Here is a 27,729-nt window from a genome sequence, read left to right on the forward strand (position 1 = left end):
ACCCCCAATAATTAATTTTCACTGAACTCTAGACTCGAAAAGGAGCTTTGAATTTAAAGCAGAGAAAAATATGTGTCAAAAATACCATCCAGCACTTTGACTTTTCTAATGACCTTTTTTTGTCCAAAAGTATCTTCCAAAACTATGAAAAAAAAACTCTTCCATTTCCAAGTCCAGTATCATCTTTCAGTAACAGACAGCGAAGCCAGACTCCTCTTCATCCAGTGCATTAAAATAAAGGTACAATTTTTAATCCAATCCCATCAGCTTTCTATTTTTTGCATGTGCTTTACTTTTGGTTTTGATATTCCATCAAAAAAATATGTCTGATTCATGAAGCTCAGAGCTTTTATGAAACTGAATTTAACATTGTTTTCTATAATATATTATCCTAAAGGATTAATGACAACATATAAATATATATATATATATATATATATATTCTATAATCCAATGTTCTTGAGATCATAATAGTACTGAATAGGGAAAGCTTGAATTATGTGTAAAATATGTGAAAATTGATTGTTTGTTTGATGGGTAGGAGCTGTATTGGGTTTTTGGTCACAAACAGTTTGTCAAATTTTATTCCCTCTCTGCCCTTAATGAAAAGAGGACAAAGAAATATGGATCAAAGAACCATGTTCAGAAGCTTAGAGAATGTTTTATCTTGATTTCAGTTGTCGGAGGGAAGCATGAATATCCATGGTGGTGGTGATGGATGATGGTGGTCCGGGCTACAAGGCTTGTCTGGCGGCCATGGTGGGTGAGGTAGGGGCCGTAGGGCCTAAATCTCTTTGAATAGCAATTAAGTGCGGTTTGGGGATGTGCCAAGGCATTCATGATTCAAAATACCGACAATGTTTTCTCTAGAAAGGTTTTCTGTAAAATAAATAAATAAAAATACTTTTTAAATATGAAAGTTGAGGTGGGCCAGTAGGGCTCTCTCTCTCTCTCACAAGTCACAATTTAGTTGCGTTTGTCGGTGCATATCCATATCGAAAGTGCTAGAGAAAACACCTGTAATTACTACTTTTGATTACCTGAATGCGAAAGCTCATGTTTGGATCAAAGAACACATTTTGATGGTTCATTCCTATACCTAAACATGATTCAAAAATCCCAGTTGATTTTGTGTGTACGTTTGTTAACGTTGGTAGTATTCCACCTGTGGACGCCACCATATAATAATCATTTCCTCTCTCTTTCTCTGACAGACAGCAAGTGTGAATACAGAAACCCAGAAAAAAAAAAAAAAACCATATTGACAGTGCGAATCCAAGAACTGCCTTTTTGACTTGTGAATGCAGAGAAATGAACCAATCTTTTCTTCCTAAAACTTAGAAAGACGGTTCCTGAATATGAATGCTATTACCTGTTTTTTTTTTATGCGTTCGGTGTTTCACACTGTTTGTCGTATTCAGGATCAGCCTTTTTATTACCCAAACCCCTTTTTGGTATATTTCTTGAACTCAGAGTTTGAAAGCTCTTGATCCGGATTATCATCACCATTCATAGGACTAAATCCATGAGAAAAATATCCATTTACTGAAAACTTTGATATGTTTGTTTGGTTAACTTGTAGGTTGCCTCTTTTTTTATCTTTCCCACAAGTTGTATTCCTTGTTCTAATTTTTTACACTATAATTCACATCCTTTGCTGAATGATTTGTTTTATTTTTTGTTGAACAGCCAAGTAATCAAATCCCAGAGATAGAGGTTAGCTAGTGTATAATCTGAATTTTTCCCTTCCCCCCACACAAAAAAAAAAAAAAAAAAAATAAAAAAAATGAAGATATGCAAGCCATTAGTCCTTTCTCACTATTTACTTCTCCTCAAGATTCTACTATTGCTAGAAACAGCAATTGGAAATCCAAGATCACACACAGTACAAATTACGTGTGGTCATCAGCTTGAGCACAACACAAGCATCTTCGTTCAAAACTTTGTTGCTACCATGGAAAACATTAGCGAACAGATGCGAACTTCTGGTTTCGGAATGGTAGCAATAGGTGAAGGACCTGACACCAGCTACGGTTTGGCACAGTGCTATGGCGATCTTTCTCCACTAGACTGTGTGTTATGCTATGCCGAGGCACGTACAGTTCTTCCTCAATGCTTCCCTTTCAACGGTGGTCTAATTCACTTGGATGGTTGCTTCATGAGAGCTGAAAACTATAGCTTTTATGACGAGTATGAGGGACCCGGTGACAGGGCAATGTGTGGGAACACAACCCAGAAGAGCTCGAGGTTCCAAGAAGCTGCTAGGCAAGCTGTGAACCGCGCAGTCGGTGCTGCACCAAGCAATAAAGGCTATGCCAGGGCTCAAGTGGGTGTGACGGGGACAAGTAATGAATCGGTTTATGTTCTGGCTGATTGTTGGAGGAATTTGAATCAAAGCTCTTGCAGAGCTTGTTTGCAGAATGCTTCTGCATCGATATTGGGATGCTTGCCTTGGTCGGAAGGACGGGCTTTAAACACCGGTTGCTTCATGATGTACTCAGATAAAGACTTTCTCAACAAGAAACCGGGAAATGGAAATTCACGAGGTGAGACAACATGTATTTTTCTTCTAGTCTTGCTGCATTGTTATGGTTTAGGGATAAAATAATAGCTATAATTTAAGCTTGGTCTGATCGTGCATTGATGTTTCATATTTTCCACAGCTATAAAAATTGTGATTGCAGTCTCAGTTGTGAGTTCCGTGATTGTTCTGGTAGTTGGGGCGGCTATTGGACGCCATGTGTGGAAGAACAGATATATACAAAAGAAGCGAAGAGGTAAAAGGCTCATACTAGTCTTTGGAGTTTCTTGGATGTAGTTGCTTCGTGAAGCCTCTCTATGTGGCAGCCTGAAGCTTGTAGAGGATGGGAACAGACAGAATTTAAACACCAAATATCTAGTGTTGAATTTTCGCTTATGTTACTCTGGCTTTGCAGGTTCAAATGATGCAGAAAAGTTGTCCAAAACCCTGAATGACAGTAGCTTGAATTTCAAGTACTCTACTATCGAGAAGGCAACCGGAGCTTTTGACAGTTCCAACAAGCTTGGTCAAGGAGGATTTGGTACTGTTTACAAGGTAATCTGTCTCTGCATTTTGCTTTATTTGTTTCAGAACAACCATTTTCATGTAAGAATATATAGCCTTATCTTTGTGTGTGTGTGTGTGTGTGTGTGTGTGTGAGTGATGAAATGATTATATTTTCCAGAAATTGATTAGTTTCCTCCATTGCAGGGTGTTCTTCCCGATGGAAGAGAAATTGCTGTGAAGAGGCTTTTCTTTAACAATAGGCATAGAGCGGCAGATTTCTACAATGAAGTCAACATGATAAGCAGTGTGCAGCACAAAAACTTGGCCAGGTTGCTTGGTTGCAGTTGTTCAGGACCTGAAAGCCTTCTTGTCTATGAATTCCTGCCAAACAAGAGTCTCGATCGTTTCATCTTCGGTAATTACTAAAAGTCTGCTTTAAAAATGAGTTATGAGATTCTTCTTCAAGCCATACTACAGATTATAATTTTGGTAACAATTTCTCATTTCCTTCAACACAAATGGCAGATCAAACAAGAGGTAAAGCACTAAACTGGGGAAAGAGATACGATATAATCATTGGAACTGCAGAAGGTTTAGTTTATCTTCATGAAAACTCGAATATCAGGATTATCCACAGAGACATAAAGGCCAGCAATATCCTATTAGATTCAAAGTTTCGTGCCAAAATTGCAGATTTTGGATTGGCCAGATCTTTCCAGGAAGATAAGAGTCACATCAGCACAGCCATTGCAGGAACACTGTAAGTTTAATCTTAAAGTATTTTTCTTTTTCTTTTTCTTTTTTTATTTAAAAAAAAAAAAAAAAAAAAAAAAAAACTGTTTTAAGAAACATAAGAAAATGGGATTTCAGCAAAATATTAGCCAGATCAAAACATGATTTTTGCTTATTAGATTACTTATTATATCAATGATGATGTGACTATTAAACTAAGCAACTATTCTTTTTGATGAATCTGTAGGGGATACATGGCTCCGGAGTACCTAGCTCATGGCCAATTAACGGAAAAAGCTGATGTCTATAGTTTTGGTGTGCTCGTATTAGAGATAGTAACCGGAAGACAGAACAACAGGAGCAAAGCTTTGGAGTACTCAGAGAGCCTAGTCACAACTGTAAGTTCTAAAAGAAACTCTAGTTTTAGTTTCCCATAATTTAAGCTTCATTCTGAAATAATCTTCTTTTCAGAAGAACATAGAATGTAGCATCTTCTTTTTTTTTCTTTTTTTTTTAATTTTAATTTTTTTTTTTTTCTTCTCCTTTCTTTACTTATCTTCTCTCTTTGCCCTTTTTCCTATGTTCTCTGTTCCAAAACAGACATGGAAGCATTTTCAATCAAGGACTGTGGAAGAACTGTTCGATCCAAACCTAATGTTGCAGAACCAGAGAGATAATTACATAAAGAACGAAATATTGAGAGTGGTGCATATAGGACTTCTGTGCACCCAAGAAATTCCCTCATTGCGACCAACAATGTCAAAGGCACTCCAGATGCTAACAAAGAAGGAAGAGACCCTTCCTGCACCAACCAGCCCACCTTTCATAGATGAAAGGACCATGGAACTCAATGACACATGCGAGGATCCATGTTACCCCCTCAATGGAGATACTTTTGCTTCCATTGCCAATGTCACTCACAGTTCTTTCTATCCCAGATGATCACAAGAGGGGAAAAAACAGAGAAAACGAAAAGTTTTCTAGAAAATCCGGTGCTGGTATGCAGTTTGGTTTTCTGGCAAATGAGCATACTCATCGTTCCACAACCTTGCTTCGGCTATTGCAGGTGTTTCACAGCCATTTTATGACGGGTGTTTTGAAGTTTTGAAGAGCTAAGAATAAGTCAGAAAGGCATGTGGGGATTTGTAGATATGCTTCTGAGGGCAGTCGAGTCAATGTCTGAGCTTCTATGGCATAGAGGAAAAGCATTAACCCACGCCATTTCATGTCTTCAAATCGTTGGCTAGTCTCTGAATATTTTTATTGTCTAGTATGGCAGTTTTTTAATGTGCTTCAATCTTCATAAGTTCAATACATGTTTCTCAGGGCGGTCGAGCCAATGTCTAAGCTTCTATGGTATCAAAGCAAAAGCATAAACACCATGGCATTTCATTTCTTAAAATTGTTGGCTAGTCTCTGTAAATATTTTTATTTTCTAGTATGACAGTTTTTTTATGTGCATCAATCTTCATAAGTTCAATATATTTATTAATTTAATTACTAATCTACAAGTGGGATGCCAATGTGTATTTATTAAAGAAGAGAAAACAGGGGAGAGGATATAGGCTGTTGATTATATCAGTCCTTCATATCTCTAGAACATTCTTCTTACTCCACTAAAAAAATTTGAAATTTGCAAGGAAAGTAATAAGCGGAATTTTAGCGTGTGGCTACTAGGTTTCCCATGAAGCCACCACTAATCTCATAATGTCTGGCTTTAGAGAAACCTACTTCCAAAGTGAGCCTCTCCAGTTCCTTACCTGTACAGAAATAACATTTGTGATCGCCAACTCAAAAAAGACAGAAAAAGAAAGAAAAGTCTTGGGCTGCATTGCATACTGCTTCTTCCTTATTCCAAAACCAGTCCTTTAATACTGGTTCCATCCTTCCATCTAACAAATGTTTTAAAATTAATCTGAATCATAATCCATTAAAAAGACTAACATAAAAATGGTGAAGCTTTTCCAGAATATTCTTTGGCTTCCATTTGTAAGACATAGTCTACATACAACGAGAATTCACCTATGGAAACCTAACATTTAAAAGAAAGTCCTTTTATTCTTTATAGTGCGAAAGCAATAACCACATAGAACATGCACTCGCAATTCTCAACAAGATAGATTAAAATCGATTTCCTGATTGTTTATTCTAGAATTTTATGCTCAATCAATCCACTGAGAAAGGCATGAACCAATATAGGTTAATTTAGGAGAACAAACCTGTTAAAAATTCATTGATTGAGCTTTTCAAATATCTGTACTCGTCTGCAAGGCCATAATTAGTAGCCACCGGGACAACAACATTGTCAATCGTCCATTCCAAGTGAAAGAGGAGACTGTCAAAACTTTTAAATTCTCATGTTTGCAACAGATATAAAGCAATTTTAGAGATGATGTCATACAGTTGTGAGATAAGACATCAACTAATATTGTTGGACTGGTATTCAATTAAATAAAGGATAAGATCAGCACTTAAATTTCAAGTGCTAATGAAAACCAAGAGAAGAATATTGGTAACCTGTGAAATAACAATTTCATGGTTTTTTTTATCCCTTCCCCTCAGGACCACCTCTAGAAAACTAGATTTTCTTTAAACATAACAAGCTCTAAGTACTAAGAGAAGTATTTATTATAAAAAATAAAAATAAAAATAAAAAGGTCCAAAACTTATTAGAAGTCAAAATATCACCTAGTACCTGAATTAAGGCAGTAATTGGTACATTGCTTTTATTAAAGTCAAGTATAGATACTCTAGAACCTGAATAGTCCAAGAAATACAGGAAACTATAAGCAAAATACATTTACAATAACATAAAACCTCACAGTTATTAAGATAGACAGATCAAGTAACCTTCTTTCAGAACTCTAAAGATTTCCTGCATGGCTCTACGCTTATCTACTACATTTCGCAGTCCATAACCCATAGTGATGCCATCGAAGTAGCCATCAGAAAATGGCAAATCAAGTGCATCACCTTCAACCCACCTTCAATGCAATACAATTGAGCCATTGCCATTAAAATATTGGTAATAACTAGCTTCCCAGGATACCAAGAAGTATATGATAAACCAATCAACAAAATGCATGGTGAAAATTTTAAGGAGCCATTCCAGAATAAACGACAAGAGAAACATTTTCATCAACAATTGGAGTATTAAAATACATAGTAAATTAACCACTAAATTTGCCAATGCTCACTCAATATTCTCGTAGCACGGTTTAGAGAGCAATTTTTGTCGCGATGAAGCAACCGACAACAGCTCCTTTGAGAAATCTAGACCAATCACCTGCAGATAGTGACCAAAAAATTGAATAAATAAAACACCACCAAATTTCCTTCTTAAAACAAATAGAAACATCATGACAGTTCGTTAGTATGCTACAGTTTAATACACACTGAAAAATTATTTCGTTGGAGAACCAAACTAACAAACTAGCATGGTTCCTTAATGGTTAAAAATATCATACTTCAAGTCCAAATTGTTGTATGAGTAAATGAGTAACGTTAAGTCCATAATTATAGTCTAATGCATTCACCAATTTTACCAATACTCCACTAAACGCGTAAAAATCCAAAAAAAAAAAAAAGACAACAATTAGACGACATAGTATATAGTTATAAGAGAAACATAGAACAAACCTTGCCCTGAGACCCAACTTTCTCAGACAAAAGAAACGCTAAGTCCCCACTTCCACAACACAAATCCAGTACAGAATCTTCCATTTTTGCTCTGCTCCACAGTTTAAAACATCAAATATGAGTGGCGCATTCATCCCCAAGAAAAATAAAAAATTAAAAAAAAAAAAAAAAACCAAAAATTCAGAAATTTCAAGGATAAGAAAAAAAATAATAAATAAATAGAAGCAGCTGACATATCCACTCCATGACACTGCCATTCTTTTCCATATCGGTGCTGACCCAAGCTTAACAGATCATTTAACTTTAATACCCACAAAAAAGAAAATGTAAAATTAAGATTCAGCTCAGTTTAAAGTGGAGACTAAAAATTCAAATGTGGAAAAAAAAAATTATAAATTATTAAAATTATTATAAATTTTTTTTTAAAAAAAAAAAAAAAAAAAAAAAAAAGGAAGAGGGAGGGGAGGCAGACATAATCGTAAACAGGAGCAATGCGGTTAAAGAGGTCCCGGCGCTGGGTAGAACTTTGAACGGGCCGGTGTATGAACCGGTAAGTTGGTCGACGTGGGCGCGTATGATAATGCAAGGTGGACAAAATACAATCCAATCAGTTCAATCCGTCTAATTCAATTTATTTTTAACGGTTTGAATTGGATTAGATTCAAAATATTATAAATTGTGTAGATTGGATTGATTATGAATTGAAAATATAAATCCAATCCAATTCAAATAATATATTATATAACTAAAACATTATATATTTTTTATTTTTTTTATTTTTATATATTAATTTTAGTTTTTTTTTTATTTTTATATATTAATTTTTATTTTTTTTATTTTTATATATTAATTTTTAATATATATATATATATATATATATATATATATATATATATGTTTTCCTTTTACATCCGTATATTCCAAATTTCAAATCAAATTATAAGTTGTAACCTTAAATTAAACATTTGTCTTTGTTGCCGTCCACCATCAGTCCATCACCATCATCATAATATATATATATATATATATATAAATGTTTAAATATAATTTATTGCTAATTTTATTGTTTTGATCTTCGTAGAACTTACAGAATCAATTAAAATTAGTGAACTTGTCAACGTTGATTGACTTATGATTTACCAAAGTTTTAAGGTTAAAAAAAAAAATTATGCATTGATTCTTGAGTGAATGAATTTTGACGAATGTATTATTTTACATTATTTATTCTAACAATTTTAATTTAATTTTATAGAAGTGAGATGATGACATTAATGTTTGCTATTTAATAAGTGCATGATGTGTATCATTTGCTATATTTTCTTCTTTATTTTCCATTGTAGACTATGTTGTATTATTCTAATTGTATTTTATGTTTGGATAATTATAATTTATTATTTATATTTTATATTTGCAAAATTTTTTATTTGTATTATATATTTATAAATTAGTAAGTTTCAAACCGATCAACCAATCCAAACCAAATTGATCATAAATGGTTTGGTTTGATTTGGATTTAATGCTTTAATGGTTTGGTTTGGATTGTAAATTAAAAAAACCGATATGTATGGATTGGGTTGTATTTCGGTCCAAAACCGAACCAACCCAACCCATGCCCACCCCTAATTGAAGCCATTCAGGTCTTTGTCTCCAATTTATCCCGCTACCTCCTGATGACTGTTACAAACTGAACTCCACGATACCACTTTGTATAAAGAGCCTTTTTAGGCACTGGCCCAAAATATCCAAATAAATATTATTAAACCGGATGGAGTCTGATCCAATAAGATTTATGTCTAGGGGAATTTGGCCCTATTCCCTTATTGGAAAGCCCTTAATGAAATCTACCCACCTCCTCTTAAATTTTTTCATTTTACTTTTTTAATTTTTAATATTTCCAAGTTGCCCTTTTAAAATAGAAAAGCTATTTCATTTTTTCCCTTTAACAGGGCATGAAGAATAGAGGAATAGAAAGTGAGAGAGAATGATGAGGTAGCTACCGGAGAGTCCTTTCAGCTCTGCTACATTCTTTTGGGTCTTGGCCTTGGACTCACTGCCTTAACATTCTACTTGGTCGGCGAGCAGATCTACAACAAAACCCTTGGTCCTTCCTCCTTTTCTTCTTCTGGGTCTACTTTTGTTTTGTTTTTATTAGCTGTTGGGGAATAATTGGATGGGGGTTTGGGATTTTGGCACCAGGGGATGGGTCAAGGAGATAGGGTGAGTTAACCAGGTGCGAAGGAGTGGATGCTTTGAGATGCAGAGTTTCTTTGTTCATTATATTATAAGCACCTCAAAACTGAATAGACCACAACTGGATGGTTAAACAACCATGGAAGTCAATAACATCACAGATATTAATAGCATCATAAAACATCATTTCAAGACCCACCTTTCAGGTATTGCAATATTGGAAGAAGAAAAAGGTAATTGTTAATTTTCATCTTATTCATTATAATTTTTTATGGTCTTTAAAAGCTATCTGAAAAATGTGAAAGATATGTTATATTTTTGGAGATATAATTTATAGTCTCAATGCCTTATATCAAGGTGGAGACATTGAATGAAAAATGAATGAGGCTTAAGAACAAAGGGCTGTTTGATAAGAAATATCATTTTTATTTTGTGATCTTTGTGGAAAAAGTAAAATATAGTTTTGGAAATTATTTTAGAGTATCAGTCTTATTTTATGATCTTTGTGGAAAAAGTAAAACATAGTTTTGGGAATTTTTTAGAGGGGAAGCAATGGTTCTTATATGATCATAATGAGATTGTTGAATCTAGTCATAATTTTTCTATTAGCTTTTTAAGATCTTCAAAATTAAAACAAATTTAGATTTGAATAAGATTCTAAATTTAGTTTCAACGATTATTTGTTTGTACAAGAATATTGACTATGATGAATATAAATAAATAAATAAATATATATATATAATGAAGAAGATATAATTTTGAGGCAGACTATTATGATTAGCAAGATTTTCACATATATGTACTTTCAACAGTTTTCAATCTTAGTTTGACTCTCTTTCATTTCCTCTCTACCTCAAATCTTACTTCTTCAAATCTATCTATGAAACAATTCCAACATCTAAGGCCAATGGCTTTCTAAATCCATTGCCTCAACTCCAAACATGCATCAAGGTACTTGATTGTAAACTATATATATATTTTTTAATATGAATTATGAATTCTTAGGTAATTTCAATATGTTTTATGATCAACCGGAGATTAACCACTTTTTTTTTTATCTAGTTGGAGATGTTGATTGAAAATAATGGGATGTTGGGTTCTTGAAATGTACCATTGGAAACAGGGGAAGAATGACTTTTAATTTTTATGTGAAATTTCTATTTTATGTGTTGGTATTTTTGGAAAAATAAATGGACTTTTTAATAGTTGAAAGCAAATGGTTCTAACATTTATGGATAGGATTGCCTAAAGGAGATATATAAATCCATTCTTTCATCTTCTATTTTAATTAGTGAAAAAGTAAATTTACGCCCCTATTTTTTATTTCTTTTATGCACAAACTATTATATATATATATATATATATATATTACACGCATTGGTAACAATGGGTTATAATGTTTTTTTCAAAGGATAACTCATGGGCTTGATTTATCTTAGGATTGCATTTTTCATCTTGCCAAGACATAATAAGTTATTGTGGAGATTGGTGGCTCAAAAAAGGAGGTATAATATTAAACCAAAAGTATATTTAAATGAACTTTACACAACTTTATTATCAATGAAAGACATAAATATTTGGAATATATTTCTATTTCATTTACCTTTACAAAGTTTTTAGTCATGATTCATTCAAGAAAAAAAAGTATATATTAAATCATAATTTTAGTTCTTAGGTTGCTGCAAATACATATCGATGGCAGAATGTGATGATCACATATTAGAAAATTTTAAGGCCTATTCCATTTTTCTATATTAAGCCCACTCAGACTATCCCACTTGCAAATTTTGATGATCCAATTGGAAATTTCTCCAATAATCATCAAGAAGATTATATATATTGGAGTTAATATTCTTTGCCTTGTGATATTGGATAAGAGTCAGACATTATATTTCATTTGTTGCTCAAATTAATATTCATATGTTTTCTACATTGAAAAACATTTAATTTTTGTGGTTAGGTTGAGATACTAGTTTTGTACATTTGAAATTTGACTCCTAACAAATTCTGCATTATGGTTGCACCTCAGTTGAAGAGTTTTGAAGATCTTCTATCAACTACAGTAAACTCTATGAGTTGATTATTTGAATTCTACATAGAGCAGGTTAGTTTCAATTCAAAGCTATGTTATATTCCGAGCTCTATGAATGTCCTTAAAATTTATCCTCATAAGTTTTACTTTGGACAGCCCAAAACTCAGGAGGTTAAGAAGGAACTCACAGACAGGGACGTTTAGGAGGGTTTTGACATTACTCTTACAAAACATAAGGGGCAGGTGTATTTTCTTTGTCCTTGATGTTACATTTATATAATGAATATTGTGTTCTATTATTTCTTGAGAGTTCGATCTATTTTATTAGTTCAAATCTTGTAAAATTTCTTTCCTTTTTTTTTTTTCTTTTTTTAAGTAAGTTGTACCATGAAAGTCCAAGGCTTATATGCGTACTATATACAGCTCCAACATATGGTCCATGTAGGACTTTGAAGCCAATTCTTAGTAAGGTATGCAAATAAAAAAATGTTTCACTTTTGCATGACGTTCAATCTCAATGCCACTATCAACTCTTACAATGATTGATGTCTAATGTGATTTGGAGGTGGCCAGAAATATTTGGGATGACATGATGAAAAACCAATTTTATGTGGTAACATCTCATTGTGTGAAGAAACACATGCTTTACTGTATCTGTCTATTTTAGTGTTGATGCCTCATATAGAATGCAGTAACCTCTTTTTAATAACTTTCTTTTATGGTAGGTGATTGACAAGTTTGATCAAAATGTACATTTTGTTGAAACTGATATTGAGGACAATCCGCAAATAGCAGAAGCAGCTGGTATTATGGGTACCCCATGTGTTCAATTTTTCAAAAACAAGGAAAATTTGAGGTTGTTTTTCTTCTATACTCCTGGTGCTTGTCCAACTGTCAAATCTGGTTCAAAGGGAAAGCGCCATCGTTTGATACTGACTAAAACCCTTGAGTGGACCTTAAATTGGTGCATACTACAGAGCATGTTTGATAGGTATGTTAAACTTGACCATGCATTTCTTGTCATGGATTTCTGTTCATATTTAAGATACATATTTTGATTGGCGCGTACAGTTGGACATATGTCAAGATGTAATATGTAAAATGTCCATTTCATATATCTTAGACAATATGTAGAAGACAAGAAGTTATTTTTAAATTTGGTAGTTCTTACAAGTTTATTCTTTTCAAAGGATGGTTACTTCTTATCCTAGATGCTTTATTGAACTTTATACCTTGCCTTTTAAAAGACAAGGTGGTAATGCAAAATAGAGATAGCCCTCAAATAGTCAGACAACCCTTTATAATGAGGAAATTTGAAATGTTTAAAAACTTGATATAATTAAACCTATGATTTTATCCAAGGATTTGACTTTTGTTCATTTTCCAGTAAAAACATGTCACGTTTAATTTTTTGTTTGCAATTTGATATCTTAGAATGAATAAATTTTTTGCAATCAATTTATTTGGTTTGAATTCTGATTTTTCCTTATTTTATTTACAACCGATAATTTAAAAACTTAGAACCCCGGTGGAGTTGGAAGGTTTGAGAAAAGCAAACATTCGAGATGGCGTTGCAGTGGTGCAATATCTTGTCTGGTTGGATAAGCAGGTAGTTCGTGAAACTTGTGCATCTATTTATTTCTTGGACAAGTAGTCAATATACCAATTTTGGAGGAAAAGCTTTTTATGAAAGCAATAAAACTAAAAAATAAATAAATAAATAAAAAGATGTCTAAGCTTTTAGTGCATATACAGATGCAGGAGATATATGGGGTTTCTGGTTACTTCTTGGAGGGAGACGAAGTGACTAAGAAAAAACAATTGTAAGTTCATTTTTTGTTTTTTTGTTTTTTTTTTTTTTTTTTAGGTTGATATGCAACATCTAACATTTGATTGAAATACTAGTTGAGATGTATTGTAGCCTAAATATTGCCTGAAAGAGGAATGTAAAAGGACATAAACCGTATCAGACAACTTGTTAGTACACAACTTGTGTATATTTCTATGTGTCTGCATGCAATGCTCTGCTTGTACAGTTTCAATACACACTAATTAAATAATGATGCAATGATTGCAGGCAAACTTATAGAGGTGACTGCAAGCGATAAGCTGGAGAGTATCGGCATGGTACAGGCCACGAAATTGGGTCTTACCTTAATGTTCATGAAGGCAAGTGTGTTTTACTACTTTTCTCTACTATTACTGGGTATGAGCTATTGCCTCAATTGTTAGATTTGAACATTTATACTTCTTTATGGATACTCTAGGTCTTTAACTATTTTCTTTAAAACTTGTATGCTAAATATTGTAACTAACCGCAGATATTTCGTTTGATTTCATCCAGGTATTAAATCGGTCTCCGTTATAGTGTAGGTGGCCCGTATGTTTTTAATGCTGTCACTAAAGTTTGGCATTATACCAATTGTGGTGCCAGTTGCTGTTCAAGATTTTGACATTGATGGGGAACTTTGGGTCAAATTAGGATTGATACCAACAGATCCTTTTGTAGGAGTTGTAATATTCTCTAAATTTTATTCATAAAACACTTGTACATTTTTTTCTTGCTAATTCAGATTTAGTTTTTAGTTTTTCGACATGATTCTCATGTCAAGATGAAGTATACGGATCCAATTTCATTATTAAATTCTCCATATTGTTTGAGATGTAGAAAAGCAAGAAATAAGAAGGATGAGAATTTAAATGGATGGCAATTGAGTTCTTGCTTTGGGACCATTTGAACTTATTTGAATGGTATGCATTGAAATTTAGTTAGTTTTAAATTGGAGGCTATTCGCAGCTTGAAAGTTTCTTCCAACCTCTTTTAAAATGCGGCTCCATGGTAGTATGTCCAAAAGAGAGTAGTCAGGAGGAAATTAATTGTGCAGTTGAGAGTAGTCAGGAGGAAATTAATTGTGCAGTTGTGGAAAATATTTAGATAAATGGATATGAAAGTGTTGAATAAATGGAACCATCTTCCATTTCTCATCTACCCTTATTTCTCATTAACTGTCGAATAAAGTGGAAAACATTTTGCATATTGTTGCCTTTAACACATATTAGGGGACTTGTGGGGGCTAGAAAATTGGTAAAATGTGATAACCATAGGGATTTCGGTAATTACCGATGAAACCTACAGTAATTTTTCCAGCAACTACAAATTGATTACCATCGGTTTCATTGGTAATTACCGAAGACCCTATAGTAATCAAATTTTTGTGCCAATTTGAGAACTTTTTCAGAACTTTTGAGGTTTTTTTCTTTAGGATCATTGAAAAATGTATATTTTGCATGTTGTTGCATTTAACACACATTAGGGGACTTGTGGGGGCCAAAAAATTGGTAAAATGTAATTGTCATAGGGGTTTCGGTAATTACTGATAAACCTACAGTAATTTGTCAAGCAAGGACAAATTGATTACCGTAGGTTTCATCGGTAATTACCAAAGGCCCTATGGTAATCAAATTTTTGTGCCAATTTGAGAACTTTTTCATAACTTTTGGGGTTTTTTCTCCTTAGGATCATTGAAGAAAGTATATTTTGCATGTTGTTGCATTTAACACACATTAGGGGACTTGTCGAGGCAAAAAAATTGATAAAATGTGATAACCATATGGGTTTCGGGAATTATCAATGAAATCTACGGTAATTTTTCCAATAATTACAAATTGATTATCGTAGGTTTCATTGGTAATTACCAAAGGCCCTACGATAATCAAATTTTTGTGCCCATTTGAGAACTTTTTCAGAACTTTTTGGGTTTTTTCTCTTTAGGATCATTAAAGAAAGTATATTTTAAATGTTGTTGCATTTAACACACATGTGGGCGCCAAAAAATTGGTAAAATGTGATTACCACAGGGGTTTCGATAATTACAGATGAAATATACGGTAATTTTTCCAGCAAGAACAAATTGATTACTGTAAGTTGCATCGGTAATTACCGAAAACCCTATGGTAATAAATTGTTTTTGGCAATTTGAGAACTTTTTCAGAATTTTTGGGATTTTTTCTCCTTAGGATCATTGAAGAATGTTTATTTTGTATGTTGTTGCATTTAATATACATTAGGGAACTTGTGGAGGCAACAAAATTGATAAAATGTTATTACCACAGAGGTTTCGGTAATTACCGATGAAACCTACGGTAATGTTTCCAGCAAAGACAAATTGATTACTGTAGGTTTCATCGGTAATTACCGAAGGCCCTACAATAATCAAATTTTTGTGCCCATTTGAAAACTTTTTCAGAACTTTTGGGGTTTTTTCTTTTTAGTATCATTGAAGAAAGTATATTTTGCATGTTGTTGCATACAACACACATTAGGGGACTTGTGGGCGCTAAAAAATTGGTAAAATGTGATTACCACAGGAGTTTCAGTAATTACCAATGAAACCTACGGTAATATTTTCAGCAAGGACAAATTGATTATCGTAGGTTGCATCGGTAATTACCGAAGACCCTACGGCAATAAATTTTTTTTGGCAATTTGAGAACTTTTTCTGAAATTTTGGAATTTTTTCTCTTTAGGATCATTGAAGAATGTATATTTTGCATATTGTTGCATTTAACACACATTAGGGGACTTGTGAAGGCAACAAAATTGATAAAATGTTATTACCGAAGGCCCTACAATAATCAAATTTTTTTGCCAATTTGATAACGTTTTTCAGAATTTTTGGTGATTCTATTCACGGCTTCTCCGGCCTCCTTGACGCTGATTTTTCAAAAGAAACCTTGACGAGCAACATTAGAAACTTAAAAACACCCACAAATCCTAATAGAACCAGAACAAAACCACCATTTGCTAAAGACCCAGATTCTTTCGATCCACCATTCAAATATTTCTGAAGTAGCAGAGAAGAAACAACCACAAGTGAGAAGGTAAAAGTATTCCGATATTTGTAGAAATAAAGGTGGGATTGAAGATGGGCATCATTGAGCATTAGCCTGAAGATCTAAGCATTGCTTTCTTCGAACTCAAACTTGTTGTCTTTAGATTTGGTCCTCTTTTTAATCTTAGCATTGATTTTTTATGTGAACCCAGAAGCCAAATCGAAGGAGCCACAAAAGGTTTTCTTATATTAAATCTAAAATAAAGGATATACAGGTCTTTTAAAAAATTTTTAAAAATATAATGGATATTAAAAGGCAAAAAAAAAAAACTGACCGATAAAAAGGTATATATCATCGTAGCCCTTCTAAAAAGGACATTGGGCCAAATTTTCCTTTATCTCTACGACCCAAATCAAAACCCATGGGCCTTTTTAGCTTTCGGCTCTTTCGTTCCTATTCACATTCCAATGATTAATTTTCCACACATAAATATAGATATAATAAATATTCCAGCACTTTTAAATATCTTCAAAGAGTCTGCGATTGGAGGATGAAACTGTACGTGGAAACAATGATTTTGGTGGGAATCTGACTGTTTGGAAAGCGAATGTTATGGAATTGGTGAGGAATTTGAGCTTGCTAGCTCTGAAGGATGATGGGTTTTCTGTTGGGTTTGGTTAATCGGAGAAATGTTAGTGTTTTTGAATTAGTAATTATAGGAATATATTTAAGCACTTTTAAATTTAAATATCTTCAAAGAAATTAAATTATGTTATAAAGCCTAAGAATAAAAAACAAGAGTTTCAATTATTTTGGTTTATAATACAATGGTAATTTTTTTTTTTTAAAAAAACTTCAATAATAGAAATCTATTGTGATTAGTTTTATTATTGTAAATTAATTTTTGTGTTCCAATGTGCAAAATATAGTGTGCACAATAAAAATTTAACACATTTGGGTCTTGTCACTACTTCTACCCAATATTTCATCATGCTCTTTCTATATTTTTATTTCCTCATTAAGTATATATATTTTTTTATATAATTACTATTACAATTGATGCATCAGAAATATAACAATATAGAGAATTAAACTCCATTATTCTCACCATTCATTCCCGTAGTAACTAGTGACTAGAAATGATGTACGATAATATTCAACTGGTCAAAAAAGACGAAAAAAAAAACAACAACAACAACAGCAGCAGCAACAACATGTCTATTTACCAATCAAAGCGTGGCGCAGCCACAAGAAAAAACCATGTAAAGCTAATTTATGTGCGTAGAATTGACGGATTGAGATATAACTAATTGACAGATTAATTTACAACCACGCGTCTCCAAAGCTATTTAACCAATAAATAAATAAGAGACGTCTCCGAAGCTGCTTAACATTATTTATTATCTCGGATGATCCCATCGCGCGGCCACAAGAAAAAACCATGTAAAGCTAATTTATGTGCGTAGAATTGACGGAGTGAGATTCAACTAATTGACGGACTAATTTACAACCACGCGTCTCCAAAGCTATTTAACCAATAAATAAATAAATAAATAAATAAGAGAAGTCTCCAAAGCTACCTAACATTATTTATTATTTCAGATGATCCCATACCAAACTCCATGATATAAAACTGTAGCATAAGTAATGATACTTATGATACTACATAAGGTATCTTTTTTCTTTGAGCCAAAAAAACATTAATTAAGTGATTTGGTCCGACAGAGACTACGAATAAAGAAGATACACGTCATATAACAAAATTACATATGTAAAAAGGCTTAAATAATTCGTTATGAATTATACAATGGTCAAATTCCAGGATATACACGAAGCATAATGCAAAAATACAATTATTTCCCCTACATTTGTTACGGGGAAAGAAGCATCTTAATTCAAAATGTCAGTAAAAAAAGAAAAAAAAAAAGCTAAATTATGAATTTTCGGAATATACAAAGGAAGCAGCGAGCTTAGCGCAAATTAAGCATTTTTAATAATTAACTTTCAACGATGAGAATGAGAGGAACATTGAAGAATGTACATGCACCTCAATGATCGTTTGTGAAAAATTGTCCCGAAATACCATCCATCACATCGAACTGCATGTTCTCTGATGGTTTCCAATGGCGCTTTCTTTGATTGATAAACCAATTGTTTATTTGCTTCTGATCTAGCCCTGTTGTCTCTGCCAGTGCTATCTTATCAGATTCCTGGGCCATTCAATAACAAACAAGCAAAACAAACACATACATTTTGATTATTAGTCAATTAACTTTTTCAAACTGTTTTGAACTAGATGATAATTTTATGATTAAGTTGTTAAGTGAAATATATAAAATACCGTAGGGTAAGGCCATTTGTAATGAACATTCCACCAATCAAGGAGTGTTTGCCTAGCTTCCTTGGGGAGCTTTCCTTTCTTTTTCTTCTTGGAGAACTCCAGCTTTAAGGTGCTAATATGACTACCAAACCTACGTAAAAGCCTATCTTTAAGATCTCTGTCTTCCCCTCTCAACTGTGATTCTTGTACGTCCACCTCTCCTCCACTAAATTCCTCATCTGACGATGCACCACCACCTTCGTCTGTACGTAAATTCCAAGATTCATTTGGTTGCAATCAATTAGCCATTATCCCAACCACAAAACACAATAAAGAAAAAAGAAGAATAAAGCAACTAAGTCAGCTTTCATGCAACCAAAATTCATTAGCAAAATTGATTGAAACCCATTACGAATTTGGTCCCTTAAATCATTAATTAGGAATTTTAATTAATCATTCAAATTAGTTCAAAAAAGGGTAAATTAGCGAGGTGAGGAAGAACGCAAGGGTGTGAGTAAGCGAGCTGGAATAGATCATCAACACTCAGGGAAGGGGGACCCACATAAAAATACAAACTTTTCAGCAATTGAGAGTGAGACGACGAGGAATTTGACCACGAGACAAGGGGGGTTTGGCTTGGGGCTGGGCTGGCTAAAGAAAGACGAGGGAGGGAAGGGAAAGGAAGGGAAGGCGGGTATTGGTATTCTCTCTCCAGTGTCTGGTTGCGTCGTTTGTCAAGTCAGAGTGGACAGGACAGTATGGCCTCCAATCAAATCACACCTTCACATTGAAACCCACAAACCACCCCCCACCCCCCAATCCCACATCAGGACCCCTGTGACCCCTCGCAGCCCCACTACCCACCACTTTACCATAAAACCAGTCCACCCCCCATTCCAAGCCTTTTTATATTTTTGGGAATATTTTGGTTATATTGTTGTTCAATCAACTTAAACGATCTTATAGGTACACAACCAGAAGGTCCATAACCAAATAGTTTCCTTTTTCCTTTGTTTCTCTTTTATTAGAGGTTCACATGTAAATATCTACCAGGTAAATCGCACCCTCAATTTCGTAATAAATTTGATGGGCCGCAGGTCCATAGAGAGATAGCAAACACAAACCCAACTCCAAAAAAAACAAAAAAAAAAGACGCCCATATCCAAACAGTATACCCCAAAAACATCTTACTAAGTTTCATTTTTTCACCGTTTTGGGTTTTTAATATACATACATATTTATATATCTATATATATATATATATATTAGGATCAGCGAGAAACAAGAGGGTTCGGTTTTTTTATTTTAGGTAAATAACAAGAGGGTTGGTTTGGGTAGGAAAAGGACAGGAATTGCATTAAAAGGGACCCACTGCAAACCTAAAAACTCCAATGGACACGTGTCAAGCAATGATGAAGAAGGAAGACCCACAGCAGAAACCGATGGACCGTGGACATGACAAGCACTAACTTAGCAGTAACAGCAGCAAAATTTTAAATTAAAAAAAAATAATAATACTAACACAGAGAGAGCGAGTGCGTGAAGATATGATATGAGAGAAAGAAAAGAGTCCAAGAGAGACACACAACTAAAAGCTGGCTGCTTCACAGCGTGAACTGCGGGAGTCCATGTGAAGATGTGTGAAGAATAGCAGCTCGACCACCCGCTCAACCCGGAGCTCTTTTCCATAAAGTTCAAAATAAAATCTTATTACTCATATTAGACCTTTTACATACACAAAATTCATTTTTCCCTCCCACCGCCCCCACAATACCCCACTCGTTTGTTCCCGTACTGTCATATTTCAAACTTCTTGTTCTAACGAGTTAACTCTAAACACCCACTCTCTCTCTCTCTTTTCCTTAAGATAAATAACACGAGGCTGCGTCTTCATAAATGAGTCAATGCTCTGAAAAAAAAAGACAAAACTTATTTTCTTTTTCCCAAAAAAATTTAAAAAAATAAAATAAAAAATAAAAACCCTATTAAAATATACCTCTAATGGGTTAATGACCCAACAACCATCGTATTCCAAATGGGTCCTTAATGAAAGACAAACACTACCTACCCTCCCCAAACCTATGAGAGAGCCAGCTAGCTAGTTAGACGTATATTAGTGTATTACGCAAGCTATAACCATTAATTTCTAATACAGTAGCATAGAGTAGAAAGCAAAGATATCGGACAAACAAGAAAAAAAGAAAAAAAAAAAAAAAAAAAAAAAAAGTACATCCAATCCCAGCTTACTGTTTTCCTCCTCATGATTTTATCTCCGTACGCAAAACAGAAAATTACTTCAGTGAAAGAAATGTATAAAAACATCATTTAATACTACTATACGTAAATGATGAAAAACATGTTTTTAAGGATGTGCATGTATGCTCCACCATTTCTAGAAATTTTACGCATCGACTTTTTGAAATTTTGGTTGCATTAAATCTTGATGCACTCAAAGACAAACACATGTCCATGGCAGTGCAAAAAGATTAATTAATTAAATATGATGTAACGACGACGTATATATACTGCTGTCTTGTTTAGTATTTATAATTAATCATAACAGTACCTGGACTTATAATAAATATGTTTTTACTGCATATCCATAAACGGCATAGGCACAAAATAAGAATGATTTTATCATATGTCCCGAGGTTCCATAATAACTTTATCATGGATGTTAGAGCCAAAGACTGCTGAAAAAATAATTCTAATATATTATATAATTTGGCAAGTTTCAAGATACGCAATATCATATGGGGAATATATTTAACAACTTTTTCCAGTTAGAACAACAATTACTTTCATGATATAAATGGAAGTGGAGGGAGAAAAGACATTAACTAGAATATAAATACTATAATTAAACAGACAACGATTATTTAATTAGTTTAATTAATTATTTTTTTAATTAAAGAAAGGACTAAGAATACAGCAACTTGACAATACGCATAAAATAAACTATTAAACAAAACTCCTAAGCAAAAACGCTAATAGTCCTCGAACAGAAGGAAAGTTATAAGAAGCAAAGAGTTTGGCCAAATAGGCAGGCTTAACACAAACCAAGCATGTGAATATATACCAATCTTGACGTCCAAGTGGACGTCTGATACGGTCGCAGGTAAAAGAATGTTGCTTTGCTTAAATTGAAAGAATCTTTTAGTTCTAAAAATAAAAATAAAAAAATAAAAATTAAAGAAGAACCCACTGAAAAACAAACACAAAGAAAGCCATTTAAAATATGAATCAACATCACTGAAAAGGTATTTTGTACTTTCAAAACAAAAATAATACTACTTGGTAACCATAAACAACTAGATTACACACAGCAATAATATACAAAAACTAACATTTTTTCTAATCAAATCTCTCTCTCTCTTTCTCTCTCTCTCCAGGTTTTTTTCCTTTGAACCTCTAAAGCTGCCATACCCATTTCCTAATGCACAAACACCACTCCTGTGCATATGGAAACAACTGCAGCTTTTCTCTGATGGATATGCCTAAAATATTAACTCAAGATATATCTATGCTGCACATACATATCAATAGAGATATAAACCACTAAAGCAAATGTACGAACATATGAACAACAAATTCGATTTGTAACAAGCCAGATGCATCTTCTTCTTCACTATTAAACTATTTGATAGAAAAAGCTATACACGATAAGAATTAAGCAAAGCAAATAGGGATACCAAAAAGCTACTAGATATTGAAGCGGCAAAAGAGCAAGGACATAATCAAAGCCTAAACATGAGCTCTTTTAGAAAGCTAATTAATGTGATATATCCCTCACGTGATTACTAAGATTCGAACAACTAACTCTTATTTGGCCGATGATGATCATGGCTAATGGAAAAATGATATGCATCTAACAAAGATTCTAGTTTTTATTTTAAAAGTTTTGCCTAGAGAGGTCAGGACAACTTTGAAGATATTGCTAGCTGTATCATTAGTTTAGCTACAAACAACACACTTATCCATTAGACAAGTCCCAATGTACCCCATCTTTCCCTATCCACACCATCTATCATATGTATATAGGACCCATGCTTCATTGGAACTTGAGACTATATAAAGTAACCGACCAGACATCACTACGTGCCATTGCCAAAACAAATATTAGGATCACAACTCATACAGAATTGATATGCAATCTATTAAAAAATCTATAATTAATTACTAGATATTACTATATATTTTTGTGCAAATATCAATATTAAATTACCATTATAGGCTTTCAAATGATATTATATGAAAGACGTCCATCTAATCATGTACCAACATTCATATTAACATTTATAAAAAAATAAATTAAAAAAATGACGGATGAAAAAACTATGAATCTGAGTGTTTTAAGAATAATTTCATATAATGTTTTGGAGGATAATTTCCTTCCTCATTAATCATTTACTCTTCTTTCAAAACAAAATAACTTATTAAATGCAACCAACATGCCATCATATATAACTAAGTATCAAATTCTAACAAAATAAAAATAAAAGGACAAAATTTCTCTTTCCATTTCACTTCATTTCATGTAATGAAGGAAGAGTCCACATATATTTCTTACCTCTTTCTGAATTAAGTTCTAATCTTTTTGCCAGGCAAAATTAAGAACACTTTTAACAACATGGTGCTTAATCTGCCGCACAACCACTTGGAAACTTTTGCGCCAGTACAACAAGTTTTAGAACGAAATATACACACTCCTCCAAACTTTATTCAATAAACTGCACTCTTAAATTTATGGAATAAATCAAATCCATACAACAAAAGGCTTACATTAAATGCCAAATCAGGTTACGTGGATTAAATATATATCACTCCTAAATGTGTTTTAATTTTGGTTTTTTAATTATTTTGGGTGAGGGGAGGAGTTATGCTAGGAAATTTTCACGAAATCAGATTATCTCAAAGTCAAGTGTCAGACCCAACATACTAACATAAAGCTACTAAGAAAATGTCATAAGATTGAAATGAAAGCATTACAGAAGCTTTGATTACTGTAACTAAAGCAGTGAGGTTATGCACCACTTTATGTCATCCACAACATTAATATAAATTAGACGAACATTCAAGCATAAGAGTAAAGAATTAGAAAATAACAAAAAAAAAAAAAATGAAATAACAATCATTTGCTCTCCATGATTGGAGAGGATAAAGATCATTAAAGGCATTTGAAGAGCACCGAAGGAGGACCTATACAACAAGCAGCTATAACTAGGATTCTCGGAAAGAAAAATAAAACACCACTGTGTTTCAACACACGCATTACTATTTGAGATGTCATCGCAGATCTTGATACGTCAATATCAGAATCTTAACGCCAAAAAAAAGGGGGAAAAAAAAAGTTTTTTACTTCAAACCTCCCTTCACTCTTTGGGGCGTTTGGGTAAAAATAAAAAATAAAAATAAAAAAACCAAAAAACAAAATAATAATTACAAAACTAAAAAAGAAAAAGTCCAGAGGAAAAAGATAAGACAAACACAAGAAACAAGAGAAGCATGAAAATGCAGTATTTGCACACGAGTCTCGTATAAAACCAGTAACCCAAAAAAAAAAAAAAAAAAGTTGAACACTGTCATAAAGGTCCATCACTGCGCAACACTAAGGAAAAAAGAGAAGGCATGCAATGGCAAACATTGACGACCATATAAAGATTACAAATGCAAGAGGAAAAAAAAAATGGTCATGACCAATTCATGTATGAATCCAAGCGAGTGTCCCTTTCGGTTTTTAGGGTTTTAGTTTGAGTAAACATTGACATATATCTGAAGCAAGCAAGCTTTGGGTTATTATTATTCCACTGAGCATCGTTTGGTATTTTCAACAAACGGGTTATCTAAAAGGGTAAGTTAGTGTGATGGCTAAGAAAAAAAACAAACAAAACAAAAAAAAAAAAAGAAAAGAGCCTTTGGTCGTTTCCTTCTGTTCATGAAACGACATTCAAAGCTAACTTGCGCCATAAAGGAACACCAGAAATGACCACCAGTCTCTCAGTCTCTCAGAGAAAAGGCAAAAACGCCAAAGGCTTATAGAAGGGATCGGAGTTTTCTATGAAAGCGGGACAATAATCAAAGCGATAGAGAGAGAAAGAGGGACTGACCTGAAAGGGTAGTTCGAATGGAAACACCATTGCAGAGATTGCTGAGCTGCATTTCAATCTTGTTCAAGAAAGTGGTAGCTTCATCAAAAGGCCTAGCGAGATCTGATTTATACTTCACAAGCATGTCATAGTAGGTTTCCTAGATATAGATAGCCAAAAGAGAAAACAAATCCAAAATTTCATTTAAAAAATAAAAATTTGGTTTACATATATATATATATAGAGAGAGAGAGAGAGAGAGAGAGAAGAGAAAGAAAAGAAAGGAGGAGGGAAGGGGGGGGACCATGAATTCATCCAACTCGGGATCGGCTCCTAAGCACGTGGAAATTGAGTCTCTCTTATTAGAAAGGTCGTTTTCTCGCCGGATTTCTAACAAACTCGCAACCTCCGGAGGAGCACCTACCTATTTATCAACACAAATTTAATTACCATTTGTCAGTTCTTTCAATTTCCCTAAACCCAAAACAAAAAAGAAATATATATTCCACAAATTTCTCTTCCAAAACCGAAATTTTCTTCGCACAACTTACTTTCATTTCACGCTTTTTTTTTGTTTTCTATGAAATCAAAACAAGAAAATCATATAATTATAGACCATAATTTCATGCGGTTTCAAGCTCGAAACTCACAGCAAATACAATAATCAAAGTTATAGAACATAGTGTTTAACTTCTCCGACAATCTAAAGCCCCTAAAAAAATCCGCCGAAATTTCGTGTTGTTCACCATGAAAACAAAGAAACGAAGAAGGAAGAAGAAGAAGAAGGAGGAGGAAAAAGGAAGCTGAAAACAAACAAACAAGAATTTCATGATATTAGGGCGGAGTTTATCTGCACCAAAAAGAAAAAAATTGAATATATATTCACCTTCTGGCAATCAATATAAGCTTCGAGGAGCTTAGGATAGCTAGGATGAGAAGCAATTTTGGCTTTGATGATGCTAGACACATCTTCTTCTCTTTGAAATTCCGGAGCTATAGAAGCCGCTTCGGATATCACGGATGCCGCCGAGAGCAACTCGTCGGATCCGAACATCGGAACCCGATCGCGAAACGCCGCCGAAGACAGCAAGCTCTGGTATTCCGAAGGTAAGATCATCAGATTCTCGGGCGACATCAACGCCTTATCTGCATACTCCGCCGTTGATTGAAATCCGTACATTTCATCCATGGAGGCTTTTTTTATCTTCTAGAAGAATAAGAACAAGCCAGAACAAATAATAATAATATTTGTTATAATAATCACACACAAAACAGCAACAACTCGTAGATGATGAATGATTGGTAACAAATTTTAAAGACTAAGAAGAAGAAGAAGAAGAAGAAGAAGAAAGAAGTAAATTAGCTCGTATTTCGTGTCTTTGATTTTTTTTTTTTTTAATTCGTAATTAAATAAATACTTTTATATTTGTGTTTTGTAGAAGCATAGAGATTGAATTTGCAGGAATCGGAGTAGCAGAGGGTAACTGGTAGTGTTCTTGGGGAGTGTGATTTTTTGGCGAACAAACAAAGAAAAAAAAAAAAAAAAAAAAAAGAAAAGATGCTTAATATGAGTTGAAGAGCTAGGCTCGTGAAGCTCCAAAGTGTGGAAGCCCTTTCTTTCCGTTTAGTTTTTCTTTCTTTCTTTTTTTTATTTTTCTAATCAAAATTCTTCCTCTCTGTCTCTCTTTTAATTTTTTTAAGATTTTTAATTTATTTTAATTATTTAGTTACAGTAGTGCCACTGAATGAATTCTAAAAGACATAAAAATAAGAAAGAAAACCCCAAGATCCATTGGCTCTATGCTAAGTCATATATATATATATATATATATATATACCGCACGAGCAGCTTTTTAATGCCAATGTTGACCTCCTCTCTTCTGGGACATTTTGAAAATTTTATTCATTTATTGTCTATTACTATTATTAATTGTCATATTGGGATTTTACCATGTACATGATGACCAGAGATCACAAAGGCAATAATGTCAATAATTTCCTCTCAAAAAAATATCAGTAATAAATTTTAAGATAATATTAAAGGTAAGTTTATTACTCGAGCTAATTTTTATCTTCATACCTAATTCACAGCTGGGTTATAAAGTAATGGTAAGGATTTTTTTTCTTTCTTTCTTTCTTTCTTTTTCTTTTTATTTTTTGGGTAGAAATAATGGAAATTAAATATAATTATACAATGTAGCAAACCTTTGAATATTTTGATGAAGGAGAAGAGCTTCCACTCCAATGAGAACAGAGGAGGAGTTTATTCCTCGTGTGATGCTTGATCAAGATTCGAATAATGATTGTACAGCAAATGGAGAAACTAATAAATCTTGGTTAGATTTCACAAGTAAATTAATGTTCTTATAAATTAATATCAAAATTATTAGATCTCGAATTTGCTACAAGTACAAAGGGTAAACCAAAAATATTAAATGTTGAATAATAAGCTCCAATTTAGATCATCTAGTTTCAAAATTTTATATCATGGTACCTTTAATTTAAGCTTCGCATTAATAACTATTTGATAAAATTATGATTACACCAACATGCAACCCAAATTATAAAGTATTAAGTTGCAATTAAAACTTGTCCAAAATGTCTGTTTTCTTGAACAGGTATACTATTTCGAAATTCTTTAATTTTATATTAAAAAAATAAAGTGTCGAAAACAAACATAATTATTATATAAAAATAATAAACTTCTAAACAGTAAAAGTCACATAACTATTATTGCCATAAACGTACAGCATTTTGATTTATTAACAACTGTATGAATTTTTTTCCTAATAATAAGAACCACTGTGTATTATCCAATAGCTACTTATTTGTCTTTTAATATATATTTAGCGAATAAAATAATCATTAA

At 33.2% G+C, this 27,729-nt stretch overlaps 4 protein-coding genes across 11 annotated transcripts; 2 read left to right on the forward strand and 2 right to left on the reverse strand.

Moving 5' to 3' along the window:
• The first annotated feature begins 58 nt into the window (after positions 1 to 58).
• Positions 59 to 5,225, forward strand: LOC125418098 (cysteine-rich receptor-like protein kinase 2). Of its 6 annotated transcripts, none has more exons than XM_060813405.1 (10): positions 59 to 240; positions 678 to 1,454; positions 1,690 to 1,716; positions 1,838 to 2,546; positions 2,664 to 2,777; positions 2,937 to 3,076; positions 3,233 to 3,443; positions 3,554 to 3,788; positions 4,008 to 4,158; positions 4,361 to 5,225. In XM_060813405.1, exons 2-10 carry the CDS (start codon positions 1,359 to 1,361, stop codon positions 4,700 to 4,702), a joined length of 2,025 nt encoding a protein of 674 aa, XP_060669388.1. In that variant the 5' UTR covers positions 59 to 240; positions 678 to 1,358; the 3' UTR covers positions 4,703 to 5,225. The 6 variants fall into 6 exon arrangements, with proteins under 6 accessions (XP_060669388.1, XP_048322525.2, XP_060669389.1 ...); XM_048466568.2 differs by having other exon boundaries at positions 678 to 768; XM_060813406.1 differs by having other exon boundaries at positions 678 to 759.
• A 158-nt stretch (positions 5,226 to 5,383) lies between these two features.
• On the reverse strand, positions 5,384 to 7,980 carry LOC125420330 (2-phytyl-1,4-beta-naphthoquinone methyltransferase, chloroplastic). Of its 3 annotated transcripts, none has more exons than XM_048466916.2 (8): positions 7,872 to 7,980; positions 7,633 to 7,700; positions 7,400 to 7,490; positions 6,958 to 7,046; positions 6,611 to 6,744; positions 6,456 to 6,517; positions 5,980 to 6,095; positions 5,384 to 5,520 (listed from the first exon to the last, which is right to left on the reverse strand). In XM_048466916.2, the coding sequence occupies exons 3-7, from the start codon at positions 7,481 to 7,483 to the stop codon at positions 6,066 to 6,068; spliced, it is 399 nt and encodes a 132-aa protein (XP_048322873.1). In that variant the 5' UTR covers positions 7,484 to 7,490; positions 7,633 to 7,700; positions 7,872 to 7,980; the 3' UTR covers positions 5,384 to 5,520; positions 5,980 to 6,065. The 3 variants fall into 3 exon arrangements, with proteins under 3 accessions (XP_048322873.1, XP_060669392.1, XP_060669391.1); XM_060813408.1 differs by having other exon boundaries at positions 5,516 to 5,652; XM_060813409.1 differs by lacking the exon at positions 7,633 to 7,700.
• Positions 7,981 to 11,770: 3,790 nt separating this feature from the next.
• LOC112493248 (probable Xaa-Pro aminopeptidase P) lies at positions 11,771 to 13,645 on the forward strand. Its single transcript, XM_048466556.2, has 5 exons — positions 11,771 to 11,864; positions 11,998 to 12,091; positions 12,347 to 12,612; positions 13,143 to 13,230; positions 13,377 to 13,645. The coding sequence occupies exons 3-5, from the start codon at positions 12,431 to 12,433 to the stop codon at positions 13,446 to 13,448; spliced, it is 342 nt and encodes a 113-aa protein (XP_048322513.2). The 5' UTR covers positions 11,771 to 11,864; positions 11,998 to 12,091; positions 12,347 to 12,430; the 3' UTR covers positions 13,449 to 13,645.
• A 4,564-nt stretch (positions 13,646 to 18,209) lies between these two features.
• LOC125419991 (homeobox protein knotted-1-like 6) lies at positions 18,210 to 26,630 on the reverse strand. The gene is made up of 5 exons (XM_016039204.4): positions 25,747 to 26,630; positions 25,165 to 25,284; positions 24,882 to 25,020; positions 18,796 to 19,037; positions 18,210 to 18,664 (listed from the first exon to the last, which is right to left on the reverse strand). Exons 1-5 carry the CDS (start codon positions 26,047 to 26,049, stop codon positions 18,503 to 18,505), a joined length of 966 nt encoding a protein of 321 aa, XP_015894690.3. The 5' UTR covers positions 26,050 to 26,630; the 3' UTR covers positions 18,210 to 18,502.
• Positions 26,631 to 27,729: the final 1,099 nt, after the last annotated feature.

Source organism: Ziziphus jujuba, chromosome 12, assembly GCF_031755915.1.
Source record: "Ziziphus jujuba cultivar Dongzao chromosome 12, ASM3175591v1".
Taxonomy (NCBI): domain Eukaryota; kingdom Viridiplantae; phylum Streptophyta; class Magnoliopsida; order Rosales; family Rhamnaceae; genus Ziziphus; species Ziziphus jujuba.

Excerpts from the sequence above, each read along its gene's own strand:
- LOC125420330 (XM_060813409.1), bottom strand. The coding sequence starts at position 7,483 with ATGGAAGATTCTGTACTGGATTTGTGTTGTGGAAGTGGGGACTTAGCG. Across the intron at positions 7,047-7,399 it reads AAGTTGGGTCTCAGGGCAAG|GTGATTGGTCTAGATTTCTC; the intron begins GTTTGTTCTATG and ends CACTATCTGCAG. Across the intron at positions 6,096-6,455 it reads CAATTACTGCCTTAATTCAG|TCTCCTCTTTCACTTGGAAT; the intron begins GTACTAGGTGAT and ends AAGTTTTGACAG.
- LOC125418098 (XM_048466567.2), top strand. The coding sequence starts at position 109 with ATGACCTTTTTTTGTCCAAAAGTATCTTCCAAAACTATGAAAAAAAAA. Across the intron at positions 2,547-2,663 it reads GGGAAATGGAAATTCACGAG|CTATAAAAATTGTGATTGCA; the intron begins GTGAGACAACAT and ends TATTTTCCACAG. Across the intron at positions 3,444-3,553 it reads TCTCGATCGTTTCATCTTCG|ATCAAACAAGAGGTAAAGCA; the intron begins GTAATTACTAAA and ends CACAAATGGCAG.
- LOC112493248 (XM_048466556.2), top strand. The coding sequence starts at position 12,431 with ATGGGTACCCCATGTGTTCAATTTTTCAAAAACAAGGAAAATTTGAGG. Across the intron at positions 12,613-13,142 it reads CTACAGAGCATGTTTGATAG|AACCCCGGTGGAGTTGGAAG; the intron begins GTATGTTAAACT and ends TTAAAAACTTAG. Across the intron at positions 13,231-13,376 it reads TTGTCTGGTTGGATAAGCAG|ATGCAGGAGATATATGGGGT; the intron begins GTAGTTCGTGAA and ends GTGCATATACAG.
- LOC125419991 (XM_016039204.4), bottom strand. The coding sequence starts at position 26,049 with ATGGATGAAATGTACGGATTTCAATCAACGGCGGAGTATGCAGATAAG. Across the intron at positions 19,038-24,881 it reads CATTCGAACTACCCTTTCAG|ACGAAGGTGGTGGTGCATCG; the intron begins GTCAGTCCCTCT and ends ATTTACGTACAG. Across the intron at positions 18,665-18,795 it reads ACAAATGGCCTTACCCTACG|GAATCTGATAAGATAGCACT; the intron begins GTATTTTATATA and ends TGAATGGCCCAG.